The sequence below is a fragment of the Dicentrarchus labrax genome, unplaced genomic scaffold (genome assembly GCF_905237075.1).
Source record: "Dicentrarchus labrax unplaced genomic scaffold, dlabrax2021, whole genome shotgun sequence".
Lineage (NCBI taxonomy): Eukaryota > Metazoa > Chordata > Actinopteri > Moronidae > Dicentrarchus > Dicentrarchus labrax.
The window spans coordinates 14045598-14066389 of record NW_026136714.1 but is presented as its reverse complement, the minus strand read 5'-3'; the positions used below and the strand labels follow the sequence as shown (position 1 = coordinate 14066389).

The following is a 20792-nucleotide window of genomic DNA, read 5'->3' as shown; positions in this document are numbered from 1 at the left end:
CAAAAAGTTGATGTTCACTGGTCAAACTCTTAATTTAGACTGTTTTTAGTGGACTGACGAAGTAAAACTTGTGTAAGTATTTAAATGTGTCTTACCCAGGTTGGGAGGGACTGGATTTAGCTACTGTTCTGTGATGTCTACTTTCCATCTCTAGGTGTCAGTGTTTACTCAGGAAGTTTTGGTACAACAACATAGGAGCTTATATAAAATATCTAAGTAAAAGTTTTATGAACTTAATCACAGATATATTTACTAAAGAAAGCCTTGTTTATTTGAGTACAGTAGTACAGACTATCTCTACTCAGACATATCAATCTCTCATACATGCAGCATCATACAATGTGCCACAGATGCTCTTTTGTTAATGTAACAAAAACAGCGGGACAGTGAACATATTAATTTAAGCACAGACAGGTTAGAAATGCTTTTTTTTTAATACAAATCCATATCATGATTTCACTCAGTTTCATCCTCTCAGTCCACTCACTCTCACAACAAACACACTATAGTAAAATTATTGCACATCTCATCTACAAAGAATAAAAGCAATCACGTGACATTTACCTCAACTTAATGTAGCACTGTTGGAAAAAAAAAATGAAAACAGGTGAACAAAACATGAAGCGATGTGAAATGAATTAATGACCAAGTGCAAAACACAATATCAGGTGATCTTTAGAAATACTCCAAATGTACCAAACAAAATTGTATTCACTTTTTTTTTTGTTGTGGACATCTTTACAAAGCTAGTTCTTGTCTATATGGTGTGACATAAGGTAACTAATGATAAGCTATGGTGCCGCCTGCTTTATCTCGCTGTGAGCAAACATCCCCTCATGAAAACTCACCATGTGGTAGATTCTCTGTTCTTTTTCTGCACACACTGTTAATGAGGTGCAATAGAGCCACAAACAATCCATTTAACAGGAGGAACTCCCTTTAAAGTGAACAATCCCTTAAGTGGCATATTTAAAAAATATGCTAGAGGGTCTTATTGTCCTGCTGTGCCACAGAATCTAAACATATGGACGTTCGTAAACCTCAACAGTTAATGTCTATCACACACACACACGTCCATACGGAGAGCATTATGCAAGCGTTGTTGGGTGTTTTAGTGGATTCATCTGCTAGTATTTAGTGGTTTGTTGAGGTTTGCAGGTGAACCATATGAATGAACATTATAATGACATTACAACTCTACACACTGTTTTACTGGCAGTGTTTAACCTGTCCACAATAACACTAACAACACATCCCCTACCAATTTCTTTAACTAATCTCCTGCTATTTCAATACAGTGGTTTGTTTAAGGCAAGAAATATTACAAAAATAAACAGTATCTTGGTCAAAAACTCTGGATAAGTGTATAGGTAATGTTCCTTAGCCTGCTGCTATACCAGAGCCTTTCTGGAAGGGTAACCTGAAGCTGTAGAATGGAATGTTTTTTTCTTGGTATCATTAGGTAGGCTTCAGCAAGTTTCTGAAGAGAGCCTAAAGATTAAAAAATCAACAACCTTTCAACAATCAGCGGATTTTATGCAGGCTATTATGACGAAAATCACTCAGAGAAACGTCTGTCACTCCCTCCACTGAGATGTACAGGTATTTCCCAAGGTTTCTGAAGGCTCAAAGCAGGCAGATCAGACTTTTCCCCTCCTCAATCTCCTCCTGAACCTTATCGCTGGAGGTGGCAATCTCAGCCTGTGCGGACAGAACAGCACACAGGAAGCTTGCCAGCGTTCCTCCTATGGCTGCGTAGAACGCCCAGCCGAGTGAGCAGTGATCGGGCTTGAAGGGCGAGGCCTCGGGGCCGCAGTAGCTGATCACCTTCTCTGAACCCCAACCAGCAGGGTACAGCATGAGGCCCACCATCAGCAACAGGCCTGGAGGGAGAGCAGACGATGAGACGAGGGGTTTAGTCACGTACATGTAAACATCGGGGCTGAAAGCACAAACAGATCACAGTGCAGCTGGGAACAGGGTGACTCAACTCTGGTGAAGAACACATCTATTTTTTAGCTTACAAGCATTTGACTTGTGATGAGAGGAAAGACCCTATTTGACCTGCCCTACAGTGATGTTCACATGATGATAGATTACCTACCCTACAGATCTATCCACCTCAAACACACCTGTGGGGGCCTATTGTTTGAAAGAAACATGCAAAAAGAGGTTTGGTTGGAATATTCAACCTCCAACTAGGATGAATGTGCGATGGACATATGTTGGCAACTTGTAAACTCAATAAAACCCTGAAATTTCCTAAAGACAATATTATAAAATGAACAGTAATATGCTTGTATAGATGTTTACTATGTGTGCCTATGTATGCCTTCTTGATTTTGTTCATGGTTCCTCTTCCTGAGCTCAATCACCATAACATACAGTTTTAGAGAATGCAAATTTTGTGGGAACTTACAATTTCCTTCCTTTACAACACGCAACTTTGAATGTGTGCACCCAGAGGAAGCCCAACAAAAAAAGTGCAAATTATTTTGTATCACTTTTTTTTCAGTTTTACTTCCTCTGTTTTGCAGAAATCATAGCATATCTTCATCTTGTTTGCAAGTTTTTAAAGTTCAAGTAGTTTGGTTTAGTGACAACATTATAACAGGACTTTGTCTGAGAATATTTTCATTGTTGTCCCTGTTTGTTCGCAGTCCACCAGCCTTAATTAAAACAGAGACAGACATTCAATGTCTGAAAGAGATATATTAGAAAACTTAATTTGTATGGGAAGTTTTATGAGTAAGTTGTATACACGAAGAATGTATACAACTGTACTTAAGAATGTGCTCTTGGTCTTGCTTTGATTAATCTCTCTTACTCTTTTCCTGTGTTTCCTGTCTATCCCTACTCTACACTATTAAATGTTCCAATTTCAGTGAGACTTATTTCTGAGAGCACAGTTTTTGTGGAAGATCTGGACACAGGCCTCCTTTCTCTGTGTCAGATATGTACTAAACACACATACACCCATATCCACACACACACACACACACACACACAGATAGAGGTCTTACCTGCGATAGCCTGAAGCAGTCCACAGATGTTGAATAAGCTCTTCTTCAAGATGCTCTGGAAGCACAGGCTGAAGATGGAGATGCAGGCCACTCCTCCCAGCACTAACGTCCCTGCTGCCAGAAACAACATTGCAGCCTGCCAGAAGCCACTGGCCACTTCTCCAAATGTCCCAGCGTAGGGCCCGCAGCTCACCCCTACTCCGCGGGTCCCGATACGGAGGCAGCGGCTGTAGAGGCCAAGAGACGGCCTGTACTCCCCGGAGTCCACTCCAGCCCCACTCGTGCTGGAGTCCGACCGAGGGAATCCCAGCAACCAATCAGAGCTCATGAAGGCAATGAGCTCAGCAAAGGCCACCACAATACTGAGCAGTGTCCAGAGCATGGAGCGGCATGTTACTATAACATGGCACATGGCGTTAAGTCTTTCTGTGATGGTAACAACCGATGATTAAAAGAAATAATTCTTGAAGCCGTTTAAAGCTCCTCCGAGTGACGGAGCACTGATATTGGGGAGTTTAAATTCCTTTCCTTACACAGAGAAAGGGCCAGTAGGTTCCCTGTTCAGATCCAGATGGGCTGCTGATCTTATCCTCTGTGAGCAGATGTTTTCCCTGCACTCACGACTCTTTGCTTTCTTCTCTGCTCTGGTCATCCCAAAACAGCTACAACGCACCGAAGCAGCTTCCCTCAGCCATGATGCTGTTTTGAAAAGCACACCTACAGACACAGACACACAAGAGGCTCAGGGAGGGACAAAGTATCTGTATACATATTATAAACTGTGAGTAACTGACTTGTACAAAGAGAAAAGAGGGACATAGTATAAGAAGGATGAACAGCGACTGATTTCCCAGTCCACTATGAATCATCAAGCCCCCTTGTGCTTGCTGGATGGTCCACAGGATGTATAATTTGTACCACTGTCATCAAACAGACCCATCCTCACCCACCATCTTCCCACAGAGTGCCACTTCAGATTCACTATCAGCCAGCTGTGAGTGTACCATGAGCAACACTTCCAGATGTCTGCTGGAACAGTCAAGATGAATCACACACACACATAACTGTTAGAGAAAACAGAGTTTATACTGTCGTCATTTTACTCATGATTAATAAGCTTTTACGTGCTTGATTTTATCTGCAGAATGACTGGAGTCTTGTGTGTCTTGCCACTGAGCAGCTGTCAGCGCAGATCAGTGCAGAGCTCTGTTACAGCATGCTGCATTTGACAGTAACACATGCCAGATCCTCACTGCTGTAGCAAGCACACACATGACATGAACTGGAGCTCAATCAAAATTAAAGTCTGAACAAATGCAATATATTAGAAAGAATGGTTATTGGCTTCATTGTAGCATTTTATTATGTTAGTTTTGATGCTGCAGCAAAAAAAAAAACTTTGTTCTCTATTCAACAGCAATCAAAACCTGATTACAAATAACTTGTAACCTTTAACAGATGATATTTTCAGAGCAGTCCTGTGTGTACATGTGAGCCAGTGTTCAAGTGTGTTTTTGAGTGTGTGTATGTGTGTATAGGTCCCAATCAAAGCCATTGTGATACTGTTGCTATGTTATGATTTAGTTGCTGTGACCACACTGGCCTCAACACAGCCGTGGTCTCATGGGAGCACAGAGGTTTCTCAGAAGTCGTCTGATGTCATGATCCAGCATTATGATACAGACAGGAAAATATGTAGGGTCTAGTTTAAATACAGTATGGTTGACTCTGCTGTCTTGGTGGATCTCACTGATGGAGTTCGGGAGGGGTCCTTGGTATTTCCAAGTTGTGTATCTACTAGTCTAGTCATAGATAGTGTTGCTTTTGAAATATCTGTATCAAAATACTTTGCAGGTGAAGGGAATTTCATTCATGGTGCTAGCAGCATTAAAAGATTACCCTGATAATCAGACTGAATTGCCATTTTCTTTCACTTAATTCATTCGGTTTAACATTGTGTTTACATATATATATTTCTGTTATGTTCTGTTCTTTTTCTTGCCCTAACAAATCAGTAGCGAGTTCTGTATCACATCAACATCATTGTGTGGTAGCAATATACATCTCAATTTCCTTCTGTAACTCTAAACTTTTGTTGTATTGATTTGTTCTACTCGCCATTTATGTCTCAATTTTTGTCACAATATTTTAAATTTTTGCGGCTCTGGCATGGGAAGATGATGTCCCCATTCCCCAACCTCGCATACAGAGCTCTATTTGGTCTAATATTTCTCTAACTGGGGCAAACGGCGGTCCGTGAGCGCAACACTAGAAATTTGAACCGCACAGCAAATCAGAGATGTTGGCAGTAATTCAGACTTCTGGAGACAGGCTATTAAAAAATGCATTTCAAAAAAACTTGTGTCATTCCAGTATTTCTGTTCTTCCGCTCAAGGAATAGCCGGCAGCAAGGTTTGAGGATCGAATCAGGATCTTTTTTTTTTTTTTTTTGACAGACAAGTTGTTGTTGAACTATTTACTCCATTGTACTAGGGAGGGGCAGAAATCTCAGAGACTTGTATCTCAAAATCTGGGGACACAAAACCACTTTTTCCGTGGCTTGGTGGTGAGAAATAAGTTATTTGTTTTTTAGAGATTGTGTGAAGTCAATTATTAAAACTGTCTCCGATCTGGATCAGCTATGAGATAAGCCATTAATCAGGCTTTACTTCAGTGTAATTGATTCATAATTTTCACATAAAAGGGAAGAGAGGCTGTTCTATTGTGCTCTAATTCTTACTGAATGTGTCATTTTGTTGGTGTTGAAAAGTTCGGCGTGCAAACATTCGTTAAGAGTTTCAAGTCACCCTGATGCCTGGAGGGGAATAAGTGTGGAATTAGGTTATACATAACCCCCCGCCAGCCACCATTTAGGATGGAAAATCATCTCACCACATCTGTAAGGAATGAACACTGATGTTGTATATTGTCTGATATAATGTGAGTCAGTTCAAGGCAATACACTTCAGACCACAAAATAAGAGAATTATCTCATGCAGCTAAAAACGCTGACTGATTCATCTGAAGTATGGGGTTGACTAGAAACCAGCAGAACTGGGTAATAATAACAAAGTCACAGGCATGACAACATCTGAGGAGCAGGTACGAGATTTGCAACACTTGAGATGCGGGTGTGATGCAGTTCAGCAGGATTCAGTTGTTGCTGCACTTCACGGTTGTGTTTTCAAGTGGTTCTGCTGTAGTATGAAGGATTGTGCTTCTACTTTGTGCACAGGTTTGCTTTGTCTTGGGTTTGACAGTGATGCCTATCTGTAACATTCCCAGTCAAGTTCATCTCATTCCATCTACGCTGCTTGAGCAGAGTTTCAGGGGTACGTCTCCACTTAAAATTAGCTTTATTCTCATTCTACAATTTTGTATCCTAATTAGAGATTACACCAACCATCAGCCAAAATACACCGTGTACATATAATTACCCAGCTTGAAGATAAACTGAGGGAGTTCATTTAAGTTACAACTGAGTTGAGGGAAGTTATAGCAACAGGATAAGGACACTACTGTGACATTACTATTCATTATCAGCCAAAAAGGAAAGGACAGAAATAAACAGGAAGCAAACAGGAAGCATCAGTGTCTGTCCCACAGCCTCTGAGGCACAGCCATGCATTGTGAGGATGATCTGTCAGTCTATCTTCTTTCAATCTAAACCATCACCCCTCACACAGGTTTCAGCCAAGAAGTATAAAGGGAATGTCTGAAGAAACATATTTGTATTATACAACTATAAGGAAAAGGCAGAGTACAATATAATCAGGTATTTGAAGTGTGTTTATGTGTTACAGGATGGTTTGGGGTGTGCCCTATTCTATTATAGTCCCTGAGTTTATTCCAGGCTCATAAACTATGGCTCTCTTTATTGTTATCAGAGTTTCCATTCAACAGTAATTACAATGGTTTCACACAACAGCACTCACTCAGCATGGCACAATGTTTTAGCATTATTCATAATACACATTAAAGTACAGAATTATAGTTTTTTTTTTTCCCAGAATGTAAATATGTATATTTTTAGTGTGCACACAGCATGCATATAGTATACTATATGATTATGTCTGTTTGCATGAGTCTTTCTTTTCAGCCACCCAAGCTACAGTTTTGGTTTCTCTGTGGAGTTTAACTCAGCTGATTATAGTCCATCAAGGCTGGGCACGGTGCTGTCTGTCAAGACTACAATGCCCTCAAATTAGCAGCTCTGCCTCTTTAAACTACAGGGATGGAGCCTAAACATACCTTTTTGAGTTAGTCAGCAGGCACCTTCTGTGATCTCCCCCAGTTCTTACAGGAAATCTCTTCACTCATACCTTATCATGGCTCCCTACAGTCTCACTAAGGCCTGCACTCAGAGGGAGATGAAAACTTGAAGGGACTTTGTAGTGGGGTAAAGAGCAGAGCATTTTGAGGAGGTGTGCAGGGCTTTCTCACCAATTTCTGACAAAGATATTGACATTTAAGATGAGAAAGTAGAGGGCTTACAGATGTATCTGATAGCAGAGAGTCATTGTGGATAACACAAAACCTTACCAATTCCAACACCCACAATAAACCCTTTAAACCTACCACAAACCCCATTAAAAACTGCAAGCTTAATTTGATGCTACAAGGATTATCAGTACTGTGCAAATGCTAAATATTGGCTGCCAATCTAAATATCTAATATCTTTAGCACTAGATTATTAATGTTCCAGTCATTTACAATTTTGCTAATTTGAGACCCTAACCTACACATGTGGTGATTTACACGTGTGTGTGTGTGTGTGTGTGTGTGTGTTTGTGTGTTTTCATGCATGTATATACTGTTAATGTGTGTATGTGCATGGGAGTGAGCGCGCTGAGTTGCAGAAAGGTCGCTACATCCTGAAACTGATGAATACTTTCCGCTTGTTTGCTGGTTGTTGAATAGACTTCTGGGAAAGTGCTTGAGCAGCACTTCCTTGGCAAGGTCAAGTTTTTCTGTGTGTTTTTTAAGCGAGTGCTAAGGGAGGAGTATTTTACACTTCACGGCACATGAGACAGAATTATAACTTATTCATAACCCGGCGATCAAGGCACTGAGGGTGAGAGGTCTGTGCCGCCCAGCTGCTTTTGATAGATATGTATCTTCAAACAGTCAGATCTTTGTTACTGCAGCTCTCCATGTGCCTGTGGAGTCACTGTCATAGATATGCATCATCACCAACACTGACAGATCATGGAGTCTCATGCTTCTTTCATGAGTCCTCCATGATGCTGAGTTTGACTGATGATACAGTAGATACGCTACAAGATGAAAGCTGATCAGCAGTAATGTGGTTCCACATCTGATCTGGACCTGCTCATTCCCACACTGCTCTCCTGTCCTGACACAAACCAAGCCTGCCACACAGGATTATATGCATGTAGCGAGGGGCCTGAAGCCAACTTACACACAGTTTTCCAATCCTTCATTCAGCGAGCCAACATGAACAGTATTCTTGCTGCTATGAGACAAACTTCTTTTAATGTAAGCTTTAAAAAAAAAATACAATCCATAGGCCAACAGCCAGCCATGTGGAGTACAAGTTTGGCTGTGAAAACCTGTTGGCCAAGCATCCTGTATGCTCAATAAATGTTTTTACTAATGAAGCGTTACATCAGTTTGAGCCAAGCCCTTTCAAAGCTCCAGAGAAAGCTGTGGATACGAGGCATATGTGGGTCAGTCAGTTGGCCGTTAGTTAGAGGAGGTCGCTGAGTTGTAAATCTAGAGTAATTGGTCTGAGATATCAGCAAAGACTCTGGTAGCATGCCAAGGTGCTGAGGTAATGAGTGCCGGCCACTGTAGTCTGTTGTACAGGGTGAAAGTGAATGAGGACTGAAGGTGGGTGGTTGAGAGATCTAAAGCATAGTTGACCCAGATTGGTCTACAAAGGGGAGGTTAGACGCAGCCTTTAAGAGTTTGCGAGAAACAATCCATTCATGGACATACATTTAAAAATTGTAAGAAAGGATAGAAATGCTTATCTCCAATAATCTATAATATATAACGTCCCTGTTTAGAGAAGCGTATTTCAGCTGGTGGATCAACCACCCAGATCAGATGACCCCCCCAGTTGATCTGGGCTGGAAGGACTCCATTAGCTAATTTTTCTCAACTCACAGATCCTGAACCAGAAACCTCAAACCAAGGCAAAATGTTCCTTAAGCCCATGCGCCTGGTCTGGTCTGGTCTGGCCATGCATCTGGACCAGCCAGGAGGAAGGCCCTTAAACCAAAACCACATAAGAGGCTGTTTCACCATCTTCAGGGCTACACAGCTACTCAAACAAGATGTGGACAGGGAAGAACTCACGGGCTACTGATGAGGGTCTACTTTCCCTCCAAGAATCAGGAAAACAAAAAAACTCAAGAGATATGACACTAGTATGATACCAGTCAGAGTTGGGCAGGACCAAACATATCCCTCTTTTAAGAAAGAATGCAAGCAGCTGAGCTCTAGGTGAAGTGAGGGAGAATGAAGCAATGTAGCCTGAATAGTGAACATACACCACCCACACACTGGGAAAATATCACACCCTCAACTCGCTCCCATTTCCCAATCAATTTCCTTTTTCAAGGAAAGGCTTCATTCTCAGTGCTTCAAGAAGTGTCTGTTGTGGCACGGTAGAGGATGGTGTAAGAACAGCAGGCAAGCCGTAACATTAGCCTGAATGCAGACACCCATGCCCTGCAGTGATGAGTCGTAAATTTTCACGTCAGCTCATTTGTATGTACTGAACAGCAACAGATCAACACCAAGCTCTCTTTGCCCCCAGCAGTGTGAAAGGCAGTTTTGGACACCTGTGAAACCTAAACCATGTCTACCATCAGAGGTAGAGGGGGAACAAAGCCTTTCAAACAAAAAAAGAAATGAAAGAACTTACACATAACACTAATGATTTGTACATTATGGCTCCCTTTGAATGTCACACCTAAACCTGGAGCCTTATGGAGGCACACATCCACCTGCTTTCCCAGCATGCTTCATGCTACAGACAGAAGACAGATAGCAAAAGAGTGAGTCATGTAAAACAAACAAAGCACCAAAGACAACAAGCACAAAGATGAGTTTAGTTTCTTTGGTTAACATGAAGTTTGCTCAACCCTCCCAGATATTATGAAACAACCCAAGCTGCTCTCTTCAAGAACTCTTTCTTGCTAACCATAACCATGTGAGGCAATGCTTTTGTTTCCCTCCATAAACAGCGAATGAAAGAGCTGCAAGAGGAGAAATGTTTCCCATGGATAGGCATTTACCACAACTTGTGTCTCATAACGTCAGCCAGTGAGTGATGGCGGCCATCAAATGCATGTTTAGTGCTCTAGAGTTAGTCTAGATTTATTTTACAGTCCCAGATTAAACACTATAAAACAATTCAAGCTGTAAAACCCCATTAAATGTTATCTTCAGACTGTGTATGAAGAGTGAAGAAATCCCAGCAGTTCTAGCTTTCAAATAAAACCAGGGGGCCTGAGGTTTCAATGACAATCAAATGTAAACAACAAGTCAACAGTGAGAAGCCCTCCAACAGTGTGCGCAAACAATACAGCCCACTTTACTGACACACAAACACATAAACAAACACACACCCATAAACTCTGAGAGGTGCCAGCCTGTGCTCGCTCGTCCAGGGCATAATTGCATCAAAACGCATGACTTCTCTGGAGAAAAGTATCTGCCAGGCTCGTTTGTGTGCATGTGTTTGTGTGTGTTTATGTGCCAAGAAAACCTGAATAAAATCAGTGCTCTTAATCTGGTGCGACTCGACTCAACAAAGGCTGCACAAAGACGTGCCGACACCGGCCCCCTCTCTTGCTCTTTAGCTCTCAAAGACAGGCCACCATTGGCTCAGAATGCACTCGTTCATTCTAAGAGACAGGCCACCGTGGCCCCTAACCTATTCAATCTGTGCAACACTCCGGCCCCCAATCCCCATGCTGACTCTGTAGTGGCCCCACAGTTTCTGACGCACAAAGCCCGTCGGTGACCCTCACATTTTACTTACAAAAAGACAGGCATGACATTGCCTCACTCTCCTCCCTCCTCACTTCTTCAGCTGCCTCGTTTGTTTCTAAAAAAAGGTGATGGATGCACAAACAAACTTTTCTTCTTTTTCTTAAGAACTCTACACAGTCCTTTTTATGTTGGGGACCTCGGGTGTTTTTTTGCATAGTAACTAATAACTTACAGTTGCTTATACTTTATATTACTTTTGATATTGCATGTTTTTTTGATTGGTTTAGATTTCTACCTTCCAGGAAGCTTCTGCTTTCCATTAATTCCCCTAAAATATGAAAAAGAAACTTGCTTGTGATATAGGTAATCCATCACAACAAACATAATGTTGATGTGATGTTACTATAGTGGTAATACAGTTGTGAGTGGGAACTAAATTTGGTTGTTGGTACATTTACAGATGTTCCCGTATCTGAGATGAGAGTCAGTTGCCAATGAGTGCTGCATTTACAAGCAAAGTTGGCAGAAAAAACAAAAAAAATGATGAAAATGGGAAATTTCTTAAAGGGGCACTTGTGTTTTTTGTGTGTTTTTTCAACTAATTTTACTCATAAATCACCAAACATCTTCCTGGATTCACCACTTTCTGCTAATGTTCAAAAACACATATGCACATAATGACATCAATCACAGAAGAAACAAAGTTACCAGTTTCTAAACTGTCTGGTATAAATCTCCAGAGGTTGAGAAGTACAAATACTTTGTTAGTGTAGTTAAGTTGTTTTGTCAGGTATTTGTAATTAACTTGAGTACGTATATTTCTGACAACCTTTACATATTTGACGCAAATATCTGTACTTTCTACTCTTTACATTTTCTAAACAGGCTTGTTACTATAGTCATAATGCATTTGAGGGGAATTATCAATTTTTATTATTTTTCGTATCATTGCACACCTTCCCAACATCAAGACTTGTGTATATCACACATGACAGACGTAAGACAAAACAGACAAGACTCAACACTATGAGAAGTCAGTAGAAATGTCTCATTTTGTTTCTTCTTGAACCTCAATAGATCAATTTGACATATAGCCACTAAGAGGCACAACTTGTTTTTTCACTACTGAAGAAATTCTCCCTTTGCTATCACTATTTCATTGCCCCATCGAATGACACGTAACAAGTTTGCACTTGTCATATGGGGGGGTTGTCAAAACTCATTTTAGGAAAAGTAGGCAGGTCAGGGCAATTACACTATAGTCATGATTTCATTACAGCATAACTGCATCATAAAGAAATAACTCTTGGAATTTGTTGGACATTACAAATTGCTGATTTGATTGTGGATTTATTCCTTTGTTAAGCCCATTTGTGAAAAGCACTTCCTGAAAGTAGCGATTCCCCTCTCTCATCATTTCACCATAGTTTGTCCTTGAACTCAGCTAGAATAAACACTGAGCGTTTTTCCTGGTTTTGTTTAGTTTATGATGTAGTACCACTCTCCGTGCAGTGTGTATCAGGCGGAGAGCTCCATGGGTGGCTCTCACATAAACTGGACCTCCTCCCTGCACTTCAAGGACATGTGGTGGAAAGAGAAGGGGAGAGCCAGGGCTGCTGTGTGAACATGTGTGAAAGACAGATTAAGAAATAAAAACAATAAAATAAGTAGCTTCGGCTTCTCGTGGAGGTGATTTCTCTAATGGGCACTGTGCTGTGATGTCCAACTGCTACCAGATGTTGTACCTGAACACAAAACAAAGTACGGCCAGCTGCAACTGTAGATATCAGCACATCCCTCCAGATAATGTTTAAATCATTCAAATGGTCTCCAGGTGGCCACTTCTGCATAACCTTTAAGCATGAAGAATCAATGAAGCATGCAAACTTCAACTCATTACAGCTGCCAATAAACACTGTTATCCAAAAGACAGTTAGAGGGACATTAACCTTAAGCCAGACTTCTTGCATTGTGTGTGTTTATGTGTGTGTATTTGTAAATTAATCCAAGAACAACAGTTTAATTCCAGCAGGACTCATATGTGCCAGACAAACAGGAGATGTGTGAAATCAGTGCCTTAACACAAGCTACATTATGCCTCCTGGTTGTATTGTCTTCTACTTACGGGAAGTCAAAGTGTAGAGACTCTGCAGGCGCAAGTGAAGACGCTGTCCTTTGTTTTTGAAACGCTTCTCCTTTTCCCGGGGCAGCCCAGCTTTCCCAAACGCTCATTCACTGACTCTCCTTTTCTCCAGGACGTTATTCTCTTTCCTTCTCCCTCACTTTAAAAGCCATCCCACTGCCGTCTGACGTCGTCCTTTCTCTTCGTTTTTCTCTCGCCTCCCTCCCTCCCCCCTTTTTTTTCTCCCTTCCCCCACTCCGTTTGTCAGAGAAAAAAAGTTTTGCAGAAATGATGAGAAAGATGATGACGAGTTCCGGGACTTCTTCTTCAAACGAACGCGTCGAGAATCATTTGTTCTCGCCTGTTTCTGTCTGCTGTGTTTCTTTGATGTTTTGAAAGTAGAATTACAAGTTCTGCCTTTTTCCCTTTGAGTAGCTTTTATGAGTTACCGCAACTCAAATGCGGATCAACGCATTTTCTCATACCTCTCTGAGCTAAAGAGCACTCACTGAATAATAAAGATTCATACTTTAATATAAATTATTTCATAATTACCCAACCTATTGTACCATTTAAATGAAGTCAGTATTTTCCTGTTTGTGCTGACTGCTTTCAAAGTAACAAAGTAAATTTACTCAAGTACTATCTATTACTAGTTACTTTGCAGATTCAGATTATACTAAACATAATAATTTATTAAATAGCCTACATTAAGCTGCGTGGCAGTATCTAAAGCAGTCTGAATTAGCTCCACCTCCACCAAGTGATGCACACATCAATACTTACAATCCAATAATATAATATAGCCTACATTATTCTAAAATGAGTCATTCTGCATAATTAGTACTTTTACTTTCAGTACTTTAAGAATATTTTAATGCTAATATGTGCATTTTTACTTAGGTTAAAGTTTGAGTTCCTCTTCCACCATTGACTGGTTCACTACAGGTGTTGATTATTGGCAGAAATGTAGAGTCAAGTTAGACTTAAGTCACAAATATGAGGACTTCAGAGTCGACTAAAACTTGACTCCCTTAAGACTTCGCTTATGTTTTGAAAGCAAAAACCTGCAAGTATCAAGTTTTGACCCAGTGAAATCTCAGGACAATAAAGGAAAGTATGGCTTGCATAGCAGCACTTTGAATTACTATAATTATGCAGGTAGGACTTTCATCCAAGGTCTCTCAACTATGTTAAAAAAACAAAATAACTATTAACATGGCCGTAAAAAGGAAAATGCTCACATTAGTGGTCAGCATTCAGATACCTAAATTACCTACAACAGACTTGCAATTTCTGGATTTGTGGCTTTAAGTTGGATTTATCTTTAATGGCATTGTTTTGGAAATACACTTATCTGCTTTCTGTCTTGAGTTATATTAGAAGACTTCTATCTCATGTTTGTACAGTAAATATGAAGTTACAGCCAGGAGCAGCTTAGCTTAGCTTAGCTTAGCTTAGCTTAGCTTAGCACAAGGACTGGAGACAGGGTGAAACTGTCTTACTCCATCCAAAGCTAACAACATAGTCCAGCACATAACACCTCTTTTACACTCTGGCCTTACAGAATAACCAAACCAGATATAACATGTTTATTAATTAAATTAAATTAAATTTTATTTGTATAGTGCCAATTCATAACAGAAGTTATCTCAGGACACTTTTCAAATAGAGCAGGTCTACCGAACTCTTTTTAACATTATTTACAGAGACCCAACAGTACCACCATGAGCAAGCACTTGGTGACAAGGGCAAGGAAAAACTACCTGTTAAAAGGCAGAAACCTAGGACAGATCCTTCGGCTCTAGATGGGTGGTCGTCTGCCTCGACCAGTTGGGGTGAGAGAGAGAGAGAGACAGAGAGAGACAGAGACAGAAAGAGAGAGAGAGAGAGAGAGAGAGAGAGAGAGAGAGACAGAGGCAGAGAGAGAGACAGACAGACAGACAGGTGCACAGCAACAACACTATTGGTAATGGCAATCTAGCAGGACCATGGCAGGAGTCTCCACCAGGAGCGATAAGAACCTGCGAGACGAGAAAGCACAAGAACTCCAGGGAAGAAGTGAAGTTAGTAACATGCATTAATGGGACATGAATGAGTGCAGAAAGAGAGAGGAAGAGAGGAGCTCAGTGCACCATGGGAAATCCCCTGATAGTCTAGGCCTATAGCAGCATAACTAAGGGATGGTTCAGGACTCACCTGATCGAGCCCTAACTATAAGCTTTATCAAAGAGGAATGTCTTAAGCCTACTCTTGAATGTGGAGAGGGTGTCTGCCTCCAGAACCACAACTGGAAGCTGATTCCACAGGAGAGGAGCTTGGTAACTGAAGGCTCTGGCTCCTGTTCTACTTTTAGAGACTATAGGAACCACAAGTAGCCCAGCATTCAGAGAACGTAGTGTTCTAGAGGGGTAATACAGTACTATGAGCTCTTTAAGATATGAAGGGGCCTGACCATGAAGAGCTTTATAGGTGAGGAGGAGAATTTTAAATTCTATTCTAAATTTTACAGGGAGCCAGTGCAGAGAAGCTAGTACAGGAGAGATGTGATCTCTTTTTCTAGTTCCTGTCAGTACTCGTGCTGCAGCGTTTTAAATTTATTGGAGCGTTTTAATGGACTTATTGGGGCAACCTGATAATAAAGAGTTGCAGTAATCCAGCCTAGAAGTAACAAATGCATGGATTAGTTTTTCTGCATCTGTCTGTGATAGGATGTGTCTAAGTTTTGTAATATTACGTAAATGAAAGAAGGCAGTCCTAGAGGTCTGCTTCATGTGGAAATTAAATGACAAATCCTGATCAAAGATAACTCCAAGATTCCTGACAGTGGTGCTAGAGGCCAAGGTAATGCCATCTAGAGTAACTATATCTTTAGACAGTGAGTCTCTAAGATATTTGGGGCCAAGTACAAGAATTTCAGTTTTTTCTGAGTTTAACATCCATCATCCAGGATTTTATGTCCTTGAGACATGTTTGTAATTTAGATAATTGATTAATTTCATCGGGCTTGATTGATAGATATAACTGCGTATCATCTGCATAACGGTGAAAGTTAATGGAGTGATTCCTAATAATTTTGCCTAAATGGAGCATATATAAAGTAAATAGTATTGGTCCAAGTACAGAACCTTGTGTAACTCCATGACTAACTGTAGTATTTATTGAAGATTCATCGTTAACATGTACAAACTGCGAACGATCTGATAAATATGACTTAAACCAGCTTAGTGCGGTTCCTTTAATGCCAATTTGATGCTCAAGTCTCTGTAAAAGAATATCATGGTCAATGGTGTCAAATGCAGCACTAAGATCTAATAATACAAGTACAGAGACAAGTCCATTGTCTGAAGCAATCAAAAGGTCATTATTAACTTTAACCAGAGCTGTCTCTGTGCTGTGATGAACTCTAAATCCTGACTGAAAATCCTCAAATAAACTATTGTTATGTAGAAAGTCACACAACTCTTTGGCGACTACTTTCTCCAGAATCTTAGAGAGGAAGGGGAGGTTAGAGATCGGTCTATAGTTGGCTAAAACCCCTGGGTCAAGAGTGGGCTTTTTAAGAAGGGTTTAATTACAGCTACTTCAAAGGACTATGGTACATATCCTGATAATAAAGAAAGATTAATCATATCCAGTAAAGAAGTGCCAATTAAGGGTACGACTTCTCTAAGCAGCCTAGTTGGGATTGGGTCCAACAGACAGGTTGATATTAGTGAGCTTTAGAGGTGCTGGTTTTTGTTACTTTGCACAGAGCCAGGGGGCCTGTTTGCCCTCGTTCCCAGTCTTTGTCCTGAGCTAAGCTAACCAACTGTTGGCTGTGGCTTCATATTTACTGTACAAACATAAGAATGATATTGATTATCTCATCATCTCATGTCAAGAATGCAAAAAAGGCCTATTTATCAAAATGTGTAACTAAGGAATTGAGATTTGACTTGAGATTTCTTTAGGAACGCCTGAAACTTAACTTTGACAGCTCTGATTACTGGTTGTGGAATCGTATAGTTGTTTTCTTCATTGAGGGCTCCAGAAAAGATTTGAGATCATAAGCTTCTTGCTGCAGGCTGTGTCTCCAGCTCTTTCCTCTCTTCTCACTCGAGGAGCTGAGCTAGAGACATAAACCACACTTATTACACTGTGGTCTGTGGAACTGTGACAACTCAGGAAAGACTGTCACAATGGGAATATATGAACATTTTAGGGAGGGCAAATCGCACACTGCAGCTGGGAACAGTGAATGACACTGGGCCCAGGCTGCATGTTTTGAAGGATCGTGTGGCTTGTAAGCAATGTTAACTGATGACTGCGATAAATTGCTACAGGAAGTCCATATAGATTCACGTAGGTGTTGTAGAATTGTGTTTAGAGTCACTTGAGTCTCAACATTGTAAGTATCAGAGGTTTTATTTACAGACCGGCTTGGGAAAATAAGTTCATCCTTTTGTTTTATGCATGATGGAAACAATAGTCTTTTCTCAGGTCCCTGCGCTGGCTTAGGATAAAATATTCCTGTTTGTCTGTCTGATTTAAAAATGTATCTGATTGTCTGTCTGGTTTATCTCCTGATATCATGTACCAGTACCAAGAGTCAAATTAAACGTGAAGAAGCAGCAACAACAACATGGTCCACATGACTGTATTTAAGGATATAGGCCTCATCTGCAATCTGTCTCACCTTTAAAACGAGGCTAAAAACTTAAATAAATCTTAAGCATCTGCTGCTTCACCTTACACTCTCCCCTATTATTTCTATAATTTTCATCTTTTTTTATTCCCTTTTAATTTGTTTTAAATTCCATATGCTGCTTCTTACTTATTGCCTTACTTATGCATTATGAAAATGATATTGCATGTTTTCAGCTTCATGTCTTCAGTCTCTTTGCTTAGATATTCCAACAGAGGATTTGCATCCAAACCCAATAAACATGCTTCAACTATTGGGGAAACTGTTATGTTACTATAAGAAAAAGTAGCTAGTGTGCTATTCAGCACCAGACATCGTCAAAATGTTAAACATCATCAGTTCAATCAGTTTGTTGGATGTCTTTCTCCTTCTCAGTAGATTTCTTCCCATGCATCTGTTTATTAAGCACACGGTATGTATGTGGATGGCCAACATTGCATAAATATTTTGCAAGACACTCCAGTTGTTGTTCATAAATAATGCTAAGCAAAGTTATGTGTGTGACTTGTGACTGTACAATTCAAACATTATGAGCTTCACCACACTGGTATTTGCTGCATTCTCCCTGCATGCAGTTTCTGTTATTTTGCCTTAAACAAAACCTAAAAGAAACAACAACTCCTTTTCCCAGCCTGTTAACACCAGCTCTCATTTCCTCTCTGGGATGCTGCAGTGGGAGTTTGTTAAGTGCGGGCCTTACACGCCACCCTCCTGACATTCTTCGCAGCCTCAAACTTCATACTCCACAGTTTGTCTCCTCGCTCACACCGCCTCACTTCTCCACTGTGTCATTTGGTCGAGCCCTGCCTTCGGGACTTCCTCTTTCCACACCAGATCTGTCTGTGTGTGTCGTCCTGGTGAGAACACTGTGGGAGGCAGCAATGTCTGTAAATAGATAAATGTGGTCAAGACAGCGCTCCGGTCCCAGAAGCATGAAGATGTTCTTAGCTGCAGGGTAGCTCCATGGGAAATGCAGGCATGACTTACTGTAAGAGACACTGGGAGAGATGATTGGGTTTGAGGGTTAGTGGCTGTAGGAAGTTTACGCTCTGTGCAGAAATTATGTGATGAAGCCATTCATGGTGTGTACAGATATGTATATGTGTTTGTGAAAATAAGGGCTAGTATAATTGTGTTAATTGCAGTAGGCTTTAAATATATAGCTGCACGGATTTTAAAACAACCAATAGAGAAATCATGTAAAAAGTTCCCAAAAAGAAGTGTGTGAACAGGGGCTTTGTATTTTGATTGTAAGGGTAAACAAAGTATTTAATGTTTAATTTTTGATGAAGATATGATTCCGATTTCATATCAGATTGTATTACATTTATTGGTTGAGCCTTTAGTGTTATAGTTATAAATGTTTACCTCCTCTAATCAGCCAATGGGATGGTGGTGAAGTCATTCTTCATTTGAGAAGAAACAATGTGAGTCCACAACCCCTAGTTGGTTAGCTGTGATCTTTAAGTTCTGCATTAAATATGGCTTTTAAAAAGTTAGGATCAATAACGTTGCCACACACTGTACATTAGAGAGGGCACTTAAAAGGGCTGCTCAAAAATCACCCCTGTACACCGAAGCTGCTATACTGAATATTTTCTATAAATAATGGATCAAATGTGTGTGAAAGGAATAGCTCATAGTGACAAACCCACAGCTAATTATAATGCAACTTCCCCTCAGCCACATGGTTTTAGCGTCTTTCAGCTCATTGTTTTTGTTTTAAGGCCCACCACTTTATTGCACTGGTTCACTCTGACTGCTCTCATCAGCTTTGTTTTCAGGCAAAATGTTTTCAGCTAAAAAGCTCTAATAAACCGAGTGTAGACCAAAGCAGCTGACATTGTGAGCCCAATCCTCATCGTATTGCACTTTAACGTTATTGTAGGAGATGGTTTATCTCTTGTAAAATGGATATTAATATTACACTCAAAAGGTCAATGTTCAAACGTTTAGGCCTTTAGAGCAGGTGAAGCTTTACCTTGATATTAACATCAAGAATATTAACATGGTAATGCCAAAAAAACATGACAAAAAAGACTCATTTTCAATCGGTGTCTGCACACCTTTCTTTTTCAAATACCTTTAGCTCATGTTGTTCTCACTCACATACAACCAGTCCTCCACAATAGAATGCAGTTAATTAGGGGTTAAAATGCCTCAGTCCAGTGAGGTGAACATAAACATACAGTAGGTGGCAGTGTGGTCAGAGACCTGGCATTTCTGTTTCTTGTTTTGGGGGATTTCCCAGCTGTATACAGCTTGATGTTTGAAATGAGGTCACACCGGGACACACATGAGACAGAAATAAGGGATGACATAAAGGTGACACAAGAGTTTGGACCACAAAAACACAGCAAAAAAAGAACATGACAAATGAGTTAAGTCACCCAAACAGAGCATGCAGACCCTGCTGGGACAAGCCAGGCAGGAGTAAAGCGATGGGAAAGAAAATGATGTGGCCAAAGACAAAGTTTCATGATAGATAATTAAGTTATATCTCATTTCATCGGAAAAACAAAAACAGGAGGGCTATTTGATCTGTGTCTGAGTCACGAGTGTGCACACAAATACATAAACTAGAGATCATCTTATATGGAGATTCTGAAGAGTACTTTGAGTACTTTGGCTCACCATTAGCTTTACAAATATTTTGACTCTTTGCTTATCCAAATTCTATTTATCTGACAAACCCTCTTCTACTATTCTCAACATATGAATCAACCTGCAGACGCAAGGAATGAAATAAAATGCTGCAGCATCTCCCGGCTCATTCCCGTAAAGTCACATTAAGCATTCAAACCTAACTAGCATCACCAGTTTTACACTGCTGCCAAAATAAACATAAATCTTGGATGCAGGTGGGTTCATGAATTGTGTTTGGACAACACGTTTATGGTTGCTAACAAACAAAAGAGAAACAACTCAGACCAGCTAACTCACTCTGATATTTGAAGGTCAAACCTCAAGCACGCTTTTCATAATCCTACA

The 20792-nt window shown here is 40.4% G+C and overlaps 1 protein-coding gene across 1 annotated transcript; it reads right to left on the bottom strand.

The window, feature by feature from the left end:
• Positions 1-244: 244 nt before the first annotated feature.
• LOC127376555 (LHFPL tetraspan subfamily member 2a protein) lies at positions 245-13315 on the bottom strand. Its single transcript, XM_051423548.1, has 3 exons — positions 13118-13315; positions 3024-3740; positions 245-1883 (listed from the first exon to the last, which is right to left on the bottom strand). Exons 2-3 carry the CDS (start codon positions 3433-3435, stop codon positions 1627-1629), a joined length of 669 nt encoding a protein of 222 aa, XP_051279508.1. The 5' UTR covers positions 3436-3740; positions 13118-13315; the 3' UTR covers positions 245-1626.
• Positions 13316-20792: the final 7477 nt, after the last annotated feature.